The 20,724-nt window shown below is 39.9% G+C and overlaps 1 protein-coding gene across 6 annotated transcripts in view; it reads right to left on the reverse strand.

Moving 5' to 3' along the window:
* The window catches only part of PTGER3 (prostaglandin E receptor 3), a 205,008-nt gene extending 186,460 nt beyond the window's left edge, over positions 1-18,548 (reverse strand). For 2 of the 6 annotated variants that reach the window (XM_090269613.1, XM_090269612.1), the window contains exon 1: positions 17,218-18,541. In XM_090269613.1, the coding sequence (XP_090125739.1) occupies positions 17,218-18,111 (894 nt within the window). In that variant the 5' untranslated portion in view covers positions 18,112-18,541. Of the gene's footprint in view, positions 1-11,972; positions 12,137-17,217 lie in introns of those variants that run through there. The other 4 variants (XM_090269615.1, XM_090269616.1, XM_090269617.1 and 1 more) reach the window with 3 other exon arrangements.
* Between the last annotated feature and the right edge of the window lie 2,176 nt (positions 18,549-20,724).

The following is a 20,724-nucleotide window of genomic DNA, read 5'->3' on the forward strand; positions in this document are numbered from 1 at the left end:
ATTAAAAAAGTAAAAACAAACATGTCAAATTGATTTTAATGTCTTTTAATTTACCTAATATATCTGAAATAGTATTTCAACATTGTAATCAATATAAAATTATTAATGAATATCTTACATTATTTGTGTACTTAATCTTCAAAATCTGATATGTATTTTATACTTTTACAATAACTCACTTTGGAGTAATCACATTTCAAGTGCCCAATTACCACATGTGAATAGTGGCTACCATATTGGACAGTGGATATCTAGTAGTGCTTTATACTTTTCGTGGTTCTTCCAAATATGTGTTCTCTCAATTACATTACATAGGCATTACCAATGCAGTGTGCACTACTGATTGCCCACCCAGCACCCATCCCCCACCTCCCCTTCCCATCACCAAACCCATTTCCACTGGAACCTAAGAGCTTCAGAGAGGACCCCCTTCCCTAGCTACCAGAATGTGCCCAGATCAGATTTAATGTTGGGAACCCATACTAGGCAATGAGATCCAAGAGCAAGTTCCCCAAGATCATCTGAGAAAAAGTTTATTTTTAGGAGAGATCCATAGAAAAACACATCTCTCTCCTGCTAGAGGTGAACTAGAACTCATGGACTAGCAACCAACATGTCAGTTGAAGGGAACAAGCCAGAGGCTGGATGAGGTCAACACCACACACTGCAAAAGATGGAACAAGCCTTGGTCCTTGATGGCAATGCTGGTCTTCTGGATTAACCAACAGTGAAGGCTGCTCGAACTCTGGATTTGCACTTATGTTTCTTATTCTGAAGCCTCTGTATTACACCACCTCTAGTAATGACTGCAGGCAACAGAAACATGCTGCAACTTCTGAGCATCTCCTGAGGCACTGTTTCCCCCTTTCTTGGTTATTTTTACTGTTTCCCTGTTGTTGCTAAAATTCTTTGCTGTTTAATTGTCATCCCCAGGGCACCTTCCTAAACATCCTTTTTGTTTTTTTCTTGTTCGCACACCAGGCCTCAGGGAAGCTGTTGTCCAGTGGTTTCTTCCACTGCTTCTGATTAGCTTCTTTCATTGCAAAAACTATGGTGTGTCTCTCATCTTTGTCTATCTGAAAGGGAGATTTTAATCATTCTAAGAATTGTTATTACTATCAACAATGTGGAAACAATAAAAATAAACAAAGCAAAAGATATGTTTTAAAAAATTCTCACAACTTTTTCTGCATAAATAGTGCCCATTAATCATTAATTACCAGGAGAATTGGTGGTTTTCAAATAAAAAACACTTGGGTTCAATCTTCTCAGTACCACCAGCTGTGGGCCTTAAAGCAAGTTGCAAATAAAAATATAAAATAAAAATTTGAAAAAAGAGATAAATATCATCTACCTTGAAAATTTATGTGAAGACTAAAAACCATTTAATATACAGAGAAGTCTTTAAAAACTATTTTTGGTTGACACTATTAAAGATGTCCCCTATCCTCCCCTCTGTGCTCCCCGCACCCAATCCCTGTCCGCCCCACTCTGGCCTTCACCACGTTGCTGTCTGTGTCCACGGGCTCGCATATATGCATAGATGTTCTTTGGCAAATATCTAACCCATGAAAAACTCTCAAGGACAGGATTTATACCTCAATTTTCTGATTCCACATCTAGTCTCCTTCCCACTTCATTACAACTTTCTTTCTTCATTCATTTCAAGATCATTTATTGAGTGGCTGCTATGATCCAGGAAGATTTATTAACGAATATGACAAAGTCTCTAATCTTAAGCAGTTTACAGTGAATTAGACATAAATGGAAATTGAGAGGGAGGTCATTTAGTTTAGTGGTTCCTTGTACAGGCTATAAAATCAGATACATTTGGATGTGAAAGTCAGCTCTGCTTTTTGTTAACTTTGTGACCTTGGAAACGTTACTTAACATCTCAATTTCTTCATCTGTAAAAGGAAATAACAATATTCCCCTCATAGTGTTGTTGACAGAATGAAATGTGATCATGTTTGTGAAACGGTTTGCTCAGTGCCTATAGCCAAGTAAGCATTTGTCTACTGTGGACAATAATCCTCATTGTCATAATAAATATTTTGACAGTTGTAAATATAATTGTGCATAATTAAGTGCAAAAGGTAAGGAGAAGCACTATGGAAGACAGAGGAGGGGCATTTAAGCCAGGCCCCAGGAGCAGGGAAGCACTGCCCCCTACGATAACAGATACTTCTGGAGAGTTTTGAAAGACTACGAGTTTGTATTTCTAAGTGTGAAATTGTGAATCATTCTAGGAACTGCAAATAGCTATTTATGACTGAAGGTAAGGATGGTGGGGGAGAAATGGAACATGAGTGGTAGATGTGAAAAATCCAAGACTTTAAGGATTAAATTAAGAGATCTGAAGCCTTTTAACCTGGGTGAGAGGGTGCTAGATAGAGAGTAACATGCCTGAATTCCATGTTAGAGAGTCACTGCAAACTTACAGATTTGCTAAGGCTCTTTCACTTCTTTATATTTTAAAGAAAAGAAGATGAAACCAGGTTTGTAAGAATGCACTGTATCATGCTGAAAATTTTAAAACTGTCAAAACACATTTTCTAATTTTGACTGTAGTCATACACTTTCCCCCTAAGCAAGGGGAACTCATTAAACAGTTATATTTGTTTTATAAATAGTTGGGTAAAATATATATATATATTTGTGATTGTACTAGCTGAAAAATGTTTGCCTAGTAAAACTTTACTGCTGTATGTGAATGTTTTAAGCTTGAACAGATGGACAGAAGTGGATAAAACTGATTTCATATCTCTACAGAAAACACTAAATTGTAGGTATCTCAGTGAATGGAATCCATTAACAAGTTTTGTAAGACAAGCAAAAATTCCTGTCATCTTCTACAGGAATTTTCATAATATTTTCTATAGAAATCCAAGCTTCTAAGAAAGCCAATCAATGTATGGATCAATGGAGATTCTGCAGGAAATCTTTAATCAGTGTGATTATCTGATCCAGCCAGTTTCTGTGCTTATTGACTATTCTCAATCAATCTGTTCTTTTTTGCACATTTTCAATGATGTAATTTAAAAGTGTTTTAATAAGCTGATAAAAAAAGGGACAACCAATATGAAACAGAACCTGATAGCATAAAAAAGCTGAGTGTCTACCAATTTCTAGGGCTCTGATTAGGGAAAGGAGTCTAATTGTTTGAATCTTAGCATTTGCAGCTGAAAGATGGAGATAAAAAAATACCACACTATTATAATTAATAGTTGTAAAGATTAAATGAGATAATAGATGTGAAGGGCTTAACGTGGTAATTCTCATGTACTTGCACGGGGGAAGCATTCAGTAGTGTGCCCTTTTGTTGTGTGGGTCTCTTCAGCTTCGTCTTCACCAGTCTCAGGGATGCTCTAACTCCCCCACAAGTGATGCGTGCTCAGCTTGTAAGATACATTACTCTCATAATGTTTCTAAAAGTTAGTTATATGGTAACAATGACCCCTCACTTTTTATTATTAGTACCCCAATTTTGAAAAACTTTATCTACATAGTCTAGGTGGGAGAGAAATCCCAGCACTTACTTTTCCAGTATCGCTTTGTTTTGTTCAAAAATAAGAAGCTGCAGGTGCTTGATCCTTCTAGTGACTCCTTGATATAGCCAGGGGATAAGAAACAAAAACAAAAACAAAACAAACAACAACAACAAAAAACAAGCTAAAGCAGTCAGGTTTGCACCCCAGACTTGGAAACTTAAGAGAGCCACGCAAAGAAGAGGGAACTCAGACATCAGATACCGCCAGCAGCGTGCAGCAAATGCAGCAGGGTTGTGGGGCCTGATGCTCAGCATCCAGACGAGCCTGGGTCCTGCTGTCTTCCATACCCGCCCACCAGCTTTCTATGGCCCCTGAGCCCCCAGTATCCTTTTCACACATGCCCTCTGTGTTTGGGGTCAGATTCTGATGTTTGTGACCAAGAACCAAGTTTAAGGAGGAGGCTAGAGCTCTGAAGTCAGAAGACATTCCCATACTTCCTAAAAGTGACCTACAGCAAAATTTAATTAGAAATAGATGCTAGAAAGAAACAACATTTCAAAATATTCCCTAATGTCTTTTATAGAACAAAAGCTAACATTAAGAAATGTATTTCTGAATCCAGGCAAATCCTTAGTCTATTCTTGGAGAAAATTGCCACCATTAAATAAATTTAAAAGTCTGACACCCAGCATGTTGGTTGTTACCGCACCTATTGCGAAAGTTGCCAGATTAACATCAAACCCAGACTATAACTCACCCTTTATGGAAAACTCAAGAAAGGACTTCTTTTTTTCATCTCTAGTCTCCTCACTATGGTTCTAACATAGTGTGAGCTTTCAGATCCTTATACAGCCACCTCTGTTTTATTGTAAATCTAACATTATACTCTTATCTCACTTCTGGATAATTCTCTGAGCCTAAATATTTAATTGTAGCTTAACAGAATTCCCATTAGTCTTTCCAGATGAAGCAGGATCCTTAGACTTTATGTCATGTCTGTTTCTTGTATTTGCAAAATGAAACAATAATAAGAGAGAGAGAAAGAGGAAAAGGAAGAAAAGATCAATGTTGAAACAGTGCTTCAAGATGATGTATTCACTGAAATATTATATTGCTATAAAAGAAAAATTAAAACCCTACATGCAAATTGTAAATATTCAATATAAGCTTATTAACCTAAGGCTTTGAAAAAAAGAATACAATACAATCTCCTTCCTCTTTTTTCTTTTTTCCTTAAGCGACTTTGCTTTAGTTTGGTCTAAATCTTCTTCTGGGGTTCATAATTCTTGTGGCATCCTATTATTTAGTGAGCAAACTTTGCTTACTTATTTTTCTCTGTGTAACTATTCTGATTCATGTCTCAGAAAAAATATTGCACCCATTAGATAGAACTGAATCCCGACTGCTTATTACTAGTTGTGCAAGTTTGGAGCAATAACTTCTCTCTTAAGGAGCTAAATGGAAAAACGTTTGTGGACAGATATCTACCTCAGTACCAGAGGCACAGAGAAGAGAGGGCTCTATTTCTTGCCAGAGTCACAGAACAGGCATTCAAGAAATTTTGGAATGTCATATAACTCTGGCTTCCAAACACTTTCACCTCTCCACCTTAATCCCAGCTGTTGTTGTCTCCTCTGGACAAGTTCAATACCTGCTCTATCCACTGCCACTATTGCCTTTCTGCAATCTAGTCTTCACACAGCTTCCAGAAGGATCTTTAAAAACATAAAACCATTAATATCATTGCCCTGCTTCAAACCTTTCAGTATTCTCTTTAAAAAATGTTGAAATTCCTTGTACAGACTTGCATGGCCCAACATGGTCTTTGACCTCAACTTACAGCACTAATTTCTTCCTCTTCCATTTCACTTAAGCTACCCTGGCCTTCTTTCTATCCCTTGAATACACCAGGTTCAAGGTAAGGGCCTTTGCTATTCCCTATGCCTACAATGCTCTTCCTGTACATTATTCATTAGTTCTTTCCTTTCATTCAGGACTCAGGTTAAATATTATCTCTCAGAGGTATTGTTCCTTGACAATCCAATATACAGAAGTTTCTCAAACTCCTTCTATCCTATCATGCTATTTTCTCTTCTTAAGAGTTTTTATCATAATCTAGCTTTCAGTTTATTTATTTGTTGATTGATTTTCTCCTTTCACTAGAATTCATGTTCCTTGAGAGCAGGAAGCTAGTCTATTTCACTACTATAATTCTAGCACCTAGAGCTATGCCTGACACGTAGTAGGTACTCAATGAACAATCACTGTGTGCATGAATGGATAAATGAATTATAAATGGTACTTAGCTTTATGCCTACATTCAAAAATGACAATGAAAAATGACATTGGTTTTTTGAGTCACAACCTCAAGTTTCTCCAGGGAATCATTCTGTAGAGAACACATTCCCTGGCACAAGGGCCATGCCATTTTCTGCCAGGTTGTAGCATAGTGCTATGTCGTCGGCAGCCGTCCGTCTCGAGAGACGATGGTGTAGCTTCTTAAGAGTCTATCTGCACCACCGAGAATGGCTGTGCAGTCCGACTCGGGAGTGACACAGTATCTGTCTCCTCCCGTGTTGAATCGACATCTTGCGATGACGCTGGAGTGTCCTCTCCAGTGAAGCTGAAGCTACAGAGCCTGGGCAGGGTGATATGGAGGGTCTGCTGTTGCCCATGCAGCAGACCCCCCCCTCTCTTCGCAGCTGAAGGGTCCAAGGGAAAGACGGAGTCAACACAGCTTGGCTTCAGGTGCGCCGCTGGAGTTGCCGGTGTTGACTACAACGTCAAACCGCCTTAGGGACTCCGGCTCCGGATTTTCTGTCGGGGTTTACTCCCTTAGCCTTTCCCCTGAAGAGGTATGCCGCAAGGCAGCAGAGGTTTTTTGGAGTCAGAGTTTTCCTTCTCTGATGTGCCCTGACATAGTGCTATGTACACAAGTGATATTCAATAAAGTGTTGGTTAAATGATTTAATAGATCATGGTTCCTGTCCTTGACATTGTCGAGATTATTTCACGTTTTTTTTGCTGTTCGTAAAGTTAGTGGAACTCCTTGATACCTAATATAGAAGTATAGTATCATATAATTTTAAAAATAAAATATATCTCTAATTACATTTAGTATTGTTCCATATAAACCCAGGACTAGAATTAGTACCATTCTAATTCAATCAACATAAGAGAAATATAATTTTTCTAACTGAAAGAACAACTTAAGATGACTTGAGCTACTCTGACACTTGGGGGAAAGAGCTTGGCCTTAGCATCCTATCTTGACAACTTACAAGGTCTGTTATTTTGAATAAGTCATTCAACCTCTTTTAGCTTTAGTATTTTATTATCTATACATTGGAGCTAATAATATCTACCTCATAGGATAATAAGAAATAAAGAAAATTATCTGTGAAAAAAAAGCCTGGCTCATTGCTTGGCCTTTAGAAAATTCTTCATGCCCCTTAAAAAGCATCAAATTTCCTATCAGTAAAGGTGTTCAAAGCTTAGGCAATTTCACCAAGCATATCCTAGAAAAACATTTAACATTAGATAGGTTGTTTCACTGAATGACTTTTCTGAACTAAGAGATTTTATAATGTGAACCCTCTTATTGTACAAATATAGAACGTAAGTAAAGAAAAACAATACAACTTGTCCAAAATGAAGTGCAAATTCCTATTCCCAATCTTCAAGGCAATCTACCAATGCAGTCCTCCCTCCCTTCTCCTTTCCTGTTAGACTCATAATATTTCTTGACTTCAAAAACCCAGATTTTCTTACCATTCCCAGCACAACTGGCTCAATTTTTGAGCGCGTGCTTCTGCATAGACTGCCTCCTCCCATCAATTCTATGCTGTTACATCTCTCCCTTCTTTTAAAGCAACACTTAAGGAAAAATGCTTTTCCTTATTAATGTCTCCACATCTCTACCTGACCTCAGTACAAAGGGCTCTAATACCCACTTCTTTAATTTATAAGGCAACTTGAGTGAGTTTTTTAATACATAAAGCAGATCAAATCATTCTGTCACTCAAGCTTTTAGTTGCTTTCCATCATACCTAAGATAAAAATGTAAACTTCCAAACAAAAATGACAGGTTCTGCAGTTTGGTCATGCCTACCTCCCTAGCCTCATCTTGAAGGCTCTCTCTCGTACTCGTGCTAATCCGTTCATCTTGTCTTCCTTCAGATCCTCCAATGATTCCAGCTCTTTTCTATACATTGATGCCTTCACACGCTGCTTTCTTCCTCAATGGGTCCTCTTTCAAGATTCATCATAAATGGCATTTTCTGAGCAAGGTCCTCTGTAATCACCCTCCAGAGCACCTTCTTCTTGCTTTCCCAGCTCAGGACTGCTGTAGGGATATCTGTGAGGGAGTGCTGGAAGCTGCTCCCCACTTCTCTGTTCAGGTGGGCAGAGCAAGTCCCATTGCAGCAGATGTTACAGAAGCAAGAATCATTTCCTTTGGTAAATGTAGAGTAAGTAGATTTACAAAGCAGTTTACTCGATAAAACAAAGGAAAATCCCCATAATGCTCCTGGTATGTACTGCTGGTCACCTGAGAAGAGGTAGACCATAATGCTTAGGGGTCCCAGGCCTTCCAGGAAAAAAAAAGAAAGAAACCAAAACCTCACCTCTTTTCCCAAGAAACTTGGAGCAAGGTAGCTTTGGCTATGTTCACTAGAGGGAAAGATATGCAAAGTCTTGAAAGACAATTCAGTGGAAGGGAAAGGGAAACATGTCAGGAAGTAATCTGAATATAACCCCAAGTCTAAGGACCCCAAAGGGAGGGCTGATACTGGACAGTGTGTGGCCTGAGGCCAGCGCCCTCTGGGCCCATACTCTCTAACACCTTGTCTGTGCTCCAGGGAATTGCTGCTGGGCTTTATGGCTGGAGTCATGCATGCGTGTGCACTCGGGTTGTCTCTAGTGATGGCAATCAAGCACAGACTCACTGCACCAGAGCCTGGGCAGGGACATGCTCCAGCAGCGGTGAACCAGGAGTGCTCTTCTGACCAGACAAGGCCAATCTGAAGTAGAGGAACCACGTGGCAGTGGGAAACCCACATGTAGTGACCCATCACACTGGTTACATTTGTTTATTGGCATGATTGTTTATTTACTGACTGCTTGGCTTAGTACCAGGGTTACCAAGGATAGCACACGTTGCACACTGTTAAAAGGAGCAGCATTCACACAGAATAGGGCCTCCCCGTGCTATATAATTGCTCAACTCATATAACCATATGATTCAATCCTGGTCAGCACTATATCACCATGGTGAGCAAGGTCTCAGGCATAGAGCAATAGTCAATAAATACTTATTGAGTGATTACATAAAAGAATGCAAGATTTACTTTGCTCACATTTCTATGCTTCTTCCTAAGACTTGTTTAGGTGTTTTCCTCCATGTATCCAATACAGTATGTCTGACAGGGATGATTTTATCTACTTAGACCCACAGGAAGTCAGAACTGAAGAGAAGGTTATAGTTGATCATTGTTTTATTTTACTGTCAAAGAAGAGGAAAATCAGAAAGATAAAGAGGCTTCTATCATGTGGTGGAAAAGCCAAGACCAGAACCCCTGTCTCTTGCCTTCCAGTGCTTTAATCTCTCCATGGTCCTCACCTGCTTCTTCTGTCATTTTATTCTGTTCTTCTCATGAAACAAGTGCTCACAAGTCAGTGATCACTTAATCACTAACCTCTGCTGGTGCCTTAGGACTTGTTGTTATATTCATTGATTTGGGGAAATTTACGTGACTCAAACAGGTGATGTGCACAGGGCATTACCAGGGAAATTTCACACATCAAGACTGCAATCAAAGCTCCACTTTACTGTCTGGTGAATTACCCAAAATGTATCTAATTTTTCACAATCTCTCTTTCATTATTTTCAACATGAACAATATATAGTACTTCTTCCAAATTTTTATGAATCACACCAACAGCAGCATATTCTCAACACACAGAATGTGACACTTATAAAATATTCAGAAAGAGGAACAAAAAGATAAATCTACTTTCAGGAAGTATCCAAGGATTAGTGAAAAGTATATATTTTTAAAATCATACTTGATTTTTTGGATCAATAATTGCTTGCTTGACCTTTTGTTTTCATATTAACAAGATTTTTAAAAATAGTAATGCTATTTGTATAGAATTTATCCTGTATTTATATTATTACATGACTCTTACTTAAATCAATAACTATTTTTTTTTCTTTTTAACAGAATTAAGGTGTGAAAAATCAAGCCTCCTCTTTCATCTCTGCCATCATCTTTCATGCTTAGATTTATGATCCTTAAACACCCATCATAAAAATCATTGCTTTTAAAATAATATATATTTTGAATAAACACCAAGATCAGCCATTGAATTGTCCTTATAAATGTTGCTCAAGAGGAATTCTGGGTGAGCCAACTGATGGTACATTTGTAGGCTGTGTTATTTGTAGGTTCCAAATAATATTAACGGCTTGTCACAACCTGGCCAAACTGTGAGGCAATTTACAACTGTATGATTCTCATGCTTTGGTCTAATTTAAGGCCCGTGTAAACTCAATTCTGAGCTGTGAGTGAGTGGCAGAGATTGTGTTCAACATTTTGGATCACCTGTGAAAATGAGGAAAACTGAGGCGCAGGCTCTACCCTTAAGAAGTTTGCAGAATGAGCTGACCTAGCACCATAAATAGATGCACACAATTAATTTGACTCAAACATTTGCTTGAGGACATGTCTGAGCACACCAAGAAATACAGGAAGAAGTGCCTCACTGGAAAGACAGGTGACTTATTTCAGACCTGTGGCAGAGGTCTTCGGAGCACAGGTGTAAGAAAGAGGGGAGATGGGATCCAGCACTTGTTAGACTTAGAAAGCTAACTGGCAGCTGTAAGGGGAAAAGTATTCCAGAGCTGAGGGAATGCAGAAGAGCAACAGCAATGGCGGCAGGGGAGAGGAGGAGGGATAAATTACAATACCTTGTAAAAGTTTATGCACGTGTAATTTATCATTTTTCTTACTTTATTTTTTTCCCAAAAAGTTATGTTCTCCACCACATTTATCCCCCAGTGAACTATAACTAATCAAACTGTAAAATACCACTTGTCTCTTCTCTCCAGGTTCCTGGAGGAAAGGTCCATCTGAACACAAGTCAACACTATCATCCAGTAAACATCACAGTAGTGTTCCTAATATAGAAGGGATATTCCAATTACTCTAATATACATGTGTCTTGGTTTTCATTACAATCCTGTGAAATAGACTGGGTAGATGTTTTAATTACTTTTTTACAGAAGAGAAGAAAATAGATCATAAAATATCAAGTGAATTATCTAAGGTCACACAATTAATTGCTTTTGTAGGTGTGACAGAACTAGACCCTGTCTTCTGACTTGGATGCTTGGATATTCAGTTAATCAGCATGTATTGGGCATACCTGTATGGCAGGCAATTATAGTTCCTAAGGAAAAACAAAAATCAATGCACAAGGCAGATACTGTGCCTACCCTCAGGAGGTGAATTAACCAATATGTCCAATGAAGTGTAGCTCAGACTATGACAGGGAAATGCAAGGTAGGTGCTGTGAGGCTGAAGGGCAGAGCACCCAGTCAAGCCAAGAAAGGATCAGAGAAGGATTCTCTACCAAAGTGACTTCTAACTTGAGACCTTAGCCACCCCAAGAGGGATGACTGCTTGGCAGCTATTGTAGAATGACAGAGGGGTAGAGTGGCAAGTGGGAAAAAAATGGAGAGAGAAGTGTTCTGAGTAAAGAGAGCAGAGTCACAGAGAATTTTCCCTCTACAGTACTGTTTCCCTGTGTGTGTGCATCTCTGTCATTAAAAGGTCACATGCTCTTTAGTTTGATATAGTCCCATTTGTTCATTTTTTCCTTTATTTCCCTTGTCCTAGGAGCTATGTTGGCAAAGATATTGCTACATGAGATATCTGAAATTTCACTGCCTATGTTTTCCACTAGGGCTTTTATTACGTCACAACTTATATTTAAGTATTTTATGCATCTTTTGAGTTTATTCTGGTGTATGGTGTAAGTTGGCAGTCTAGTTTCTTTTTCTTTTTTTTTTTTTTTTGCAGGTACCAGTCCAGTTCTCCCAACACCATTTACTTAAGAAACTATCTTTACTCCATTGCATGCTTCGTGCCTCCTTTGTCAAATATTGATTGACCATAGAGACATGACTTTTTTCTGGACAACAGTGTGGGGACTGACTATGGAAGCAGGGTAAGCCTGAGCAGAAGGGGGCAAAGGGGGAAAAATTGGGACAACTGTAATAGCATAAACAATAAAACAAAAAATGTCACATGCTATCCAATGACTATTTCCGTATAAGAATGAATTACTATGTTTACTATAAAATCTTACATACACTTAAGAGACAAGATATAAGAGAAACCCCAAGAAAAATCAGGTATCTTCGATTATCCTTTTTACTCTATGAAAGGTGGAATTTTCAAGGGAAAAGACAGACTTTAGAGGCCATCTAATAATCCTCAAAAAGCATGGCAGGAGTTGAAATACAAACGTCTTACTTACCTTTCTGGTAAGAAATTGAGGAAAATGGGGGAGTCAGAATTTGACAGATTAGAGTTGTAGATCTTAGCGTTGTGAGGCTTCAATGAGATAAATGTGGAACACTGGAGGATTTTAAAAACATTACAGAAACGTAAGAAGATTTTGGGGGGGTATTTTCCCCCACTGCTTCCCTGTAATGCAAGGCCTATCTGAAAACTGAAACAGGACACCCAGTAGCCCTCACTATCACCCCTCAGCATCCCCAGAAAAATCACTGTCTGTTACAAGTATGTGCAGCACATATTTGAGTGTTAATCCCAGAAAACTGAACCTGTGGAAACTTACATAATTGAGTCATTGACCTTCACAGCTTTTTCAAAAGAGAAAGGCCAATGAGTCACAATCATGCTACAACTCTAGACCATCTGAATTTCTTCAAATCTGATGGCTTAAGAACTGTTTAATTCTTGGCTCTCTCTGATAAACTCCAAATTTTAAAAATCTGTGTTTTTTTAGCTCTGTTTTATCTCAATCTTCACATTATTGTGGCTTTCTGGATATATCATTTAGATAATCCACCAACTTCTATAATGTGTCCAAACACCCTAGTCACTCAGGATCCCCATTCTGTCTAGTCAAGGAACATATATAAAGGACCCATGGACCTGGATACAGGGTGGGGATTGGCTGTGGGGGGGACAGGGCAGGGGAGAGCCACAGGGGAAAAATTGGGACAACTGTAATAGAACAGCAATAAAAAAATGTAGTTGAAATAAAAAAAAAATAAAAAAAACAATCTACCAGTCTGTTTCTCAAGTTTCTCTTTCTGGTTTATTGGACCATGCCTCTTCCAAATAAGAAAACCTGAGAATAACATAAATAGAGAAAGACCTTACATATCTATTATTCTTCCCTCTGTACTTTACAGACAGAAAGATTATAGCTTGCATGTATCACAGAAAGATATGTAGCACTAGAAATCATCACCTCTATCTAAGCTAAGCAAGCAAATCAACAACAACAACAATTGAAAATAAACTCAGAGTCAGATATCCTTAATTATTCTAATTCCAATATTTTTTATACTTCAGTTCTTCAACTGAATGATGTAGAAAATAGTGGCACTCTTACAGGATGCAGTTAAGAGGTAATTTATGACAGTGAATAGGACATAGTAGATGTGTAAGAATGTCTATTGAATCAATCAATCAATCCTTAAATCAAGCATTTCTAATAGCATTAGTTCTCTCTTACCTTTCCTTCTCAGACTCGTCTCTTCCCTCTGTCTCTAACCTAAGGCCCTAACCAGCCTGCAAAAGTAAGCCATAACTGCTCACTTCCCTTTTCCAGCCCAAATCTATCCACACACTACTATACTACCAATCGTTTAAAAATTCTCTCCCCTATTTAAAAAAAAAGAAAAAAGAAAAAAGAAGTTGTACTGCATACTAGCAAAACAAAAAACAAAAAACAATCCTCATCCTATGTTCATCTGAACTACCTCAGTTTGGCCCCATGAGCCTTTTCACCATTGTTACCACGGTTCCAGCATGCACACTTGGTTCTCATCCCACTGGGTTCCTGGGCCCACTTGCTCTCAGTTCTAAATTCAAGCTATGTCATCCTATGCTTCCCAGAAGCCTCCTCTGGCAAATTCAGATGAACTTTCTTCCCAGAGTCAGAAGCATACGTTACATCCTATCTTGTATTGTTACATCCTATCTTGTATTGTTCTCTAATTGTTTCACTCATAAATGTGGGAATTCTGCTTTTCTGAACAGATTATAACGCTTTAATCATTTTTTATAAGTCTACTTAATATCCCTTCTATAGTACCTAAAATGTATTGTAGTCAATTCAAAAAATATGTACAGAATTTGAAATAATATCATTTCTTATAAAAGAAAATTATAGATGTTTTTATAATGTCAATTTATATATTTAATCATTTTCCCTGAAACTATATCCTGAATATGGCAGAAACTTATAGGCAGAGAAAACTTGCAACTGAACGAAATTTTATAGTATAAAACAGCATTATTTTTGTAAAAACAGTATAAAACAGCATTATTTTTGTAAAACAATCTATCACATGTAGTATATTTCAGGCAAGTTTTATTTGTCAAAATATATCAGTGCTTCCTTAAATAAAAATAAAAAAGTTACATCTACATTGTGAAATACATTCTTGAATCAAAGCATCCCTCTCTACATCTGTAGACACTGAACAGAGAATGTGCAGGTTCAAGATTAAAGGCAAACATTTCTAAGGCTGCTTTTATCCAGTTCCAAAGTTATAAATGAGTAATTCTGTTCCCCATATCTCACTTTTCAAATTGTTGATAGTTACTTTATATTTACTATTTTTAGGATAGCTACAGTGTTAGCCACACTCTACCTGTTTGGGGAATGCCTGGTTTACAAAAGCACAAAATGTCCTCAAAGCTTCTCTCTACTCCCCTTTGAGGTTATTGCTGTTTCTGGAATCTTGGCTATCATATCAAATAACAGAACTATTTGGTGGCTATGGTTAATAATAATAATAATTATAATAATAATGATGATGATGATGTCAAACAGATTACATTGCTGAGTCAACTGGCTAATTCCAAAGAATGGCAAATGAACATAAATAGGGTTAAGAATCATAGACATATTGACACTTTTCCACTGTATTCTCACTTAATTTCACATCTTGTATTTTGTAAGGTGTTTGGAAAAAATAAAAAGTAAAAAAGTTTCATTTGCAGCATAGGTAACTTATATTTAAATATTTATATGGTGGGAGCTTGTAGCGGTTACAATGTTTTCTTATACACTTCTCTGCTAAGTCTTACAGCAGTAACAATTGAATGTTATTATAATCATGAGTCTTCCAAAATATGATATACTCAGGGTTCTTTTAAGTAGGGAGTTTGATAATTCCCAACCCAACGAAAGCTAACAGGGAATCTATATTTTACCCATAGTTAAGAAAAAGATGTAGAAAACAATGTCTCCCTTTAACATTAATACGCTGAAAATTCAGTTCACTAAGTTCTAATGTTTTCATTCTTATAATTCCCTCACCTATTAAGAAAGCAATTTTGCCAGTTTCTTTTTTTCTCTTACAATAATTCCAGCTTTTTACTGGAGAGCTTTCTGAAGATATTTGGAATTCAATTTCAACAGTGCACAAAACAGAAGACAGAACCATTTGCTTCAGTTTAAAAAGTACCAGTTTTGCAAATCTTGAGTTTCTCCTCTTTGATATAATCAATCACATTTTTTAAGTTTAATGTTTTTATGAGAACTGAATTAATAAAATATCTAAGAACATACTGCAAGCCAATAGATATTTTTTAAATGCAGATATAGATTGAAATTAAATGAGACTATTTCCAAATAGTCTGTCTTAAGAGAGTGAGTTTGGCCATCCTTGGTTACCATTCTCAGAATTGATCTAAATTCTTCCAAGGTCACTGAGCCCATGGGATTCAATTAAAGTTTTAAAATAAAAGACACACTACTGTACATAATATGTCTTCTAGTTAAAAAACAACTGTAAGTCCAGTTAACTGTATGGATAAGCATTTTATTCATATGACTTGATTGCATTTTTTCCAGGATATAAGGAGTATGATAGAGCAAACTCAAGGAGGTGGGACTCGGGACTCGAATGACAGTCATGAAAAATTCAGATACTTTGTTGCCTTTACAGTTATGTTAATTATCAGAGTTCAGTCAAGTGTTCATTATTCAGAACTCCTTTTCCCCTCTGTCTAGCTACCTACACACTCCATTCCTCAACCATAGAAATAAATATGTCTAAAATTGGTGCTGGTTTTGATAAGCCATGGTGATGACATCAGCCTGAGTTCTGGTTCCTGGAATGCAGAACTGTGACCATACAGCAACTTATGAGTAGTTATGTCCTGACAGAACTCTCCTTGTCACTGCATGTCATCAATGACTTGGAGCCACACGTGTGCTCTAAATATGCAACACCAGTGAAACTCAGGTATTATGGAATATCTACTTTGTCAAATGAAGGGGAGGGTGGGAGGGGAAATGAAACTATGTTTCTATTTTTAAATACAAGAGATTTAAAATGATAAGTGGTAGACAACAATGTCAATGCATTTAATATCACTGAAATGGACACTTAAAATAGTAAAAATGGTAAATTTTATTTTATGTGTATTCTACCACAGTTTAAAAAGAAACACTCATATGTGTATGGGTTCTGAAAACTTATGTCCATGGGTTTCAGAAGTTTTTTATAACTGTTTAATAAATTTTCAGGTTCAATATATAATTTGTTATAACTCTGCCAAGTCGATATTTCTGCAGCGTAACTCCTATCAAGCCAGCCTGCCTAAATAAGCCTCCATTCATCAGGAATTAGTGAACTGCACTTAAGCACAGAAATCTCCAGCTAAAAGTAACAGAGGAAAGTAAGATATACAGGTGGGTGTTACACAAGGAGCATGTGGAACATCACTTGCTTCCAGACTGTGAGCCCCTGTGAGGAGCTGGGAAGTGCAGAAAAACCCCTACCTCCTATCCTAGGATTGGCCTTGCCCCCAGTCCTTAATAGCTGCCACAAAGGCAAGCAAAGGCTGGTCATTGGGGGTTACAAGACCTCAAGGGCTCGCTGACTGACTGTCAGTTCCTAGAGGGTCCAGCACTATCCCAAAGGGCTGAGGCCGGCTGCAGCCACAAATGCACCCTTACTCTCCTGCCTGCAAGAAAGGTTATCGCGTGCTGCGCTGAGCGAGTGCGCCAAGGCTCAGAAGCTGCAAGAGGGCTGCGCCTGCCTGTGGTCACAGGTAGGGGACTTTTGCAGACTGAAAGCGTGGGAGGAGTATTTGAAATAAGAGGAAAACCCACGACCACAGGCTACAGCTTTCATTGCCAATGCAACCAGGAGAAACCTCCATCTCTACACACGCACTGAAATCATACCTGGGTATCCTCTTAACTCCCTCTGATTCGAACGTGAGCGCCCCTGTGATCTCCATGTGTGTATAACCAGAACCGAAGGCAATGCTTGGAAGGTGCTCAACAAGGTAAGTGAGGAACTCAAGACTGTGCAGGCAGAAGGGCCTCTCCAAAGGCATGTGATTGCAAACACACTTTTGCAGGTGCTGTCACTTTGAGAAGTCTCTATTGCCCGCAGGCGCCCCACCCAGACCTCTGTGCATACCCCGGAACTACCTACCAGCAATGGCGACCAGCAGACCGACAGCACGCACATGATCCCCATAAGCTGGATGGCCGTCTCAGTTGTGATCCGGCCCCACTGGGCGCTGGACTGCGACGCCGTGGCCTTGGCCCGACAGCGGGACACTAGGGCCTTAATGGTGGCCAGGTTGCAGGCGAAGGTGATGGTCAGCGCCGAGAGCCCCAGGAAGGCAAAGGTAGAGGCGAAGAAATGGTTGCCCCAGTTGGGCGGGGAGCTAGTCCCGTTGCCACCTCCCCCGGTGCTAATGAAGCACCACGTCCCGGGCCACTGGATGGTGTACTGGCCTACGCCCAGCACCGGCAACAGGGCGAAGGCGAGCACAGCCAGCCACACGCCGAGCAGCACTGAGCGGGTGGCGCGAGTCTTCATGTGGCTCGCGTACCAGTGCGGGGCCCGGATGGCCAGCGCTCGCTCGACGGCCATGGCGCTGGCGACGAAGAGCGAGGAGAGCCCAAAGACCGTCATGGTCAGACCAAAGAAAGTGCACAGCCTCCCCGACGGGTCGAGGTGCTCCCAGCGCTGCTTGGACAGGTACACGGCGATGACCACGGGGCTGGTGAGCAGCTGCCCAACCATGTCGGTGAGCGCTAGCCAGCCGATGCACAGCAGGAACGACTTCTTGCGCTTGCTCTCGCGGCGCCGGTAGCTCCGAGACACCAGCAGCATGGCCAGCGCATTGCCCACGAAGCCGGTGATCAGCATGGTGATCGGGAAGACTACGGACACCGAGCGGCAATCCTCGCCGATCTCCGGGGCACGCGTGAGGTTGCCCCGCGCCTCCGCAGAGCGCTCGGGCTCCCACATGCCCGGGTAGGAGTAGTTGAGACGGGTGCAGAAAGGGGCGCTCCCGTCGCCCCGGGCCTCCTTCATGTTGGCTTCGAGGTGAGGACAGGACGGCGCCCGGAGAGCAGCTGCGGGGGCTGGTCGACGCGGCGCGGGTGACGGCGAAGGTCGGCAGTGACCCGGGTTGGTGCTGGGGTGGGGCTGCCTTCCATGATGTGGGCGCAGCCGCCGCCTCACTCGGCTACATGGGCCGCAGCGGCGCCTGGGCTTTCGGGCCAAGCAGGTGGCCTCGTCGTCGGCCGGGGGAAGCCTTTAGCTCCCAGGCTCGCCGAGGCGACTCGCCCCTTCTATAAGGCCGAGGGGGCGGGGCGCCCGTGGGTGTGAGCCTAAGTGCGGTGGGAGGAGCAGGGAGTAGCTACTGAGCGCGCCTCTCGACTGCGGCGTGACCGCGGCTCTGCCCCGTGAGCTGGGAAAACCTCCAGGAGGGATCTTCTTGAAATGCCCAGTTTCAGTTCGGACGGGATGCCCTTCCTCGCTCCGCGTTTCTTCCCATCTCTGCCAGAGGAGTGTCCGTGGGCGGCGGGGACTAAACAGTGTCTCACTGGGCTTCTCAGCCCCAAGCAAGGTGCCAAGTCTGACCTAGTGTACCCGCTCTGCTCCTTCTCCACCCACAGGGACTGGATCCTCCCCCTGAAGATCTTTTGAAACCCTGGCAAGTGTAACTCACCTGTGCCTAAGTAATCTAGGCAAACCACACTCCTTTGCGGAGATGATTGTGGACTTTTTTCCCCTTTCTACTTCGGGATTCCGGAGTGATCATGGGCAGGCCAGGTGGCTCTGTTCTCCTGGAGCTCCCTGAAACTTATAAAATTAGTAGTGACTCGGGGCTTAAGGAAATAGATACAAGGAAACAAAATAAAATCTGACGGTCGAATTCAAAGATGAAAATATCTAACTCCCACCTCCCACCTAAAGTCTCCCTCTACCCCTCAGAAAACAAGTCAGCTAAATAAAAGTCAGCGAAAGTGGCTTGAGGCAGGTGGCAGCCACTTGCATGTATGAGATGGTGAAGTCAACTGCTGCCAGCTGTGGGAAGTGGGGAGAGGGCGCGGTAGGGAGGCATGCTCTTGCAAAGTCGCCTCATTCTCCTCCACCCCTTGCCCAGTATCATACAATTAGGACTAGAAACGGTAACCTTTAGTGAAATGGGCACAGTTGCCTAGTAACATCTTCTATTAAGACAATATTTTATGTGTTTTCACAAGTAAGTGTTTTCCCATTTTATCAGAGATCCTCCAAGGTCCTGTTGCTATCATTACTCCTCTTTCAGAGTGAGGTATCTCAGGCTCCATGAAAAGATAGGCCCAAGGTCTTGAAGCAATTTCCCATCTCTGTCTTCTTACTAGAAGCACAGTGTTTCTCACAGGGAGTCCACCAGCAGGTGAAAATCAAAAGCAAGACCAGTTGTTGACAAATCTAGAAAGGAGACCTTTTTTTTTTTGGTTCCATCACATTGTCCAGGAAATGAAAAAATTTAAAAATTGTTTACAAGCTTCATTTTTCCTCATACTTATGAAATTAGACCTAATCATATAGTACTAGGAAGACCATTACTCAGACTTCAGATGAACTTTTGGAGCTGCTCTTGTCAGTTTCTTTGTCTTTTCTAGCTTAGTTGGTATTTTGGGGGGGTGTAAATGAATGGTAGGTGATGAAAATGGAATATGTTCTATATTCTTTCTTTCTGTGCTATTTTATTCTGTATAAGAACTTGAAAAATATCTTTATAACATGTTATAGTTTTCAAAGGAGAAAAGCAAAAATGTAATTTAAACTCCATTAATCATATTACTAATTTTATTTTGTTTTGCTGTCATTTAAAATTTTCTTGCACTTTTCAGTTTTATTTCTTTTTAAATGCCATGTTTATAATGAGAACAATTGCTAGGAAGGAATAGTGAAGTGGTTTGCTTTTAAAATGTTCCCTAAACTTTTGTATTATTGGCTTGAATTAATCTCAACCCTCAGACTGGGAGAATATTTTTCTAGAATGTCATTTGAAAAGTAAAATATTTTAAGGTATTCTCAGATATTACTTTATCCAAAGAAATTACATACAAAATTTAATTTTTCAGCAATAAATTTCTAGTGTAATTATGTCTTACTTAAAAATTTAAGACCTTTTCCTGATTCATATAGCTAAAAAAAGCAAAGCTGCATTGTCTAATTTTATTTATAAATATCTAACTTTAAAATTTTACTTTCTCAATGAACAAAGAAAATTGAAACAGACTGATAGACACAGAGAGGGAAGTTGGGGAATTGGGTGAAAGAGACAAAGGGATTAACAAGTACAATTAGATAGTTACAGAATAGTCAGAGGAATGTAAAATATAGCATTGGGAATATAGTCAGTAATACTGTTATAACTATGTATGGTGCCAGGTGGGTACTAGAAATATTGGAGAGAACACTGCACAGTATATACTTGTCTAACCACTATGCTGTACACCTGAAACTAATACAAAAGATATTTTGAATGTAAACTAACTGAAAAATAAAATTTAAAATTAAAAACAATAAAAATGTGAAATCATAACTTTTTTTTTACTTTCTCCATTGCAGTGTATACTGTAGCCAACTGGACCTCATAGAATAGTAACACACTATCAGGCCAGGCAGTATCCAAGAATTAATGTT

Source organism: Furipterus horrens, unplaced genomic scaffold (assembly GCF_987537825.1).
Source record: "Furipterus horrens unplaced genomic scaffold, mFurHor1.1.pri manual_scaffold_3, whole genome shotgun sequence".
NCBI lineage: Eukaryota > Metazoa > Chordata > Mammalia > Chiroptera > Furipteridae > Furipterus > Furipterus horrens.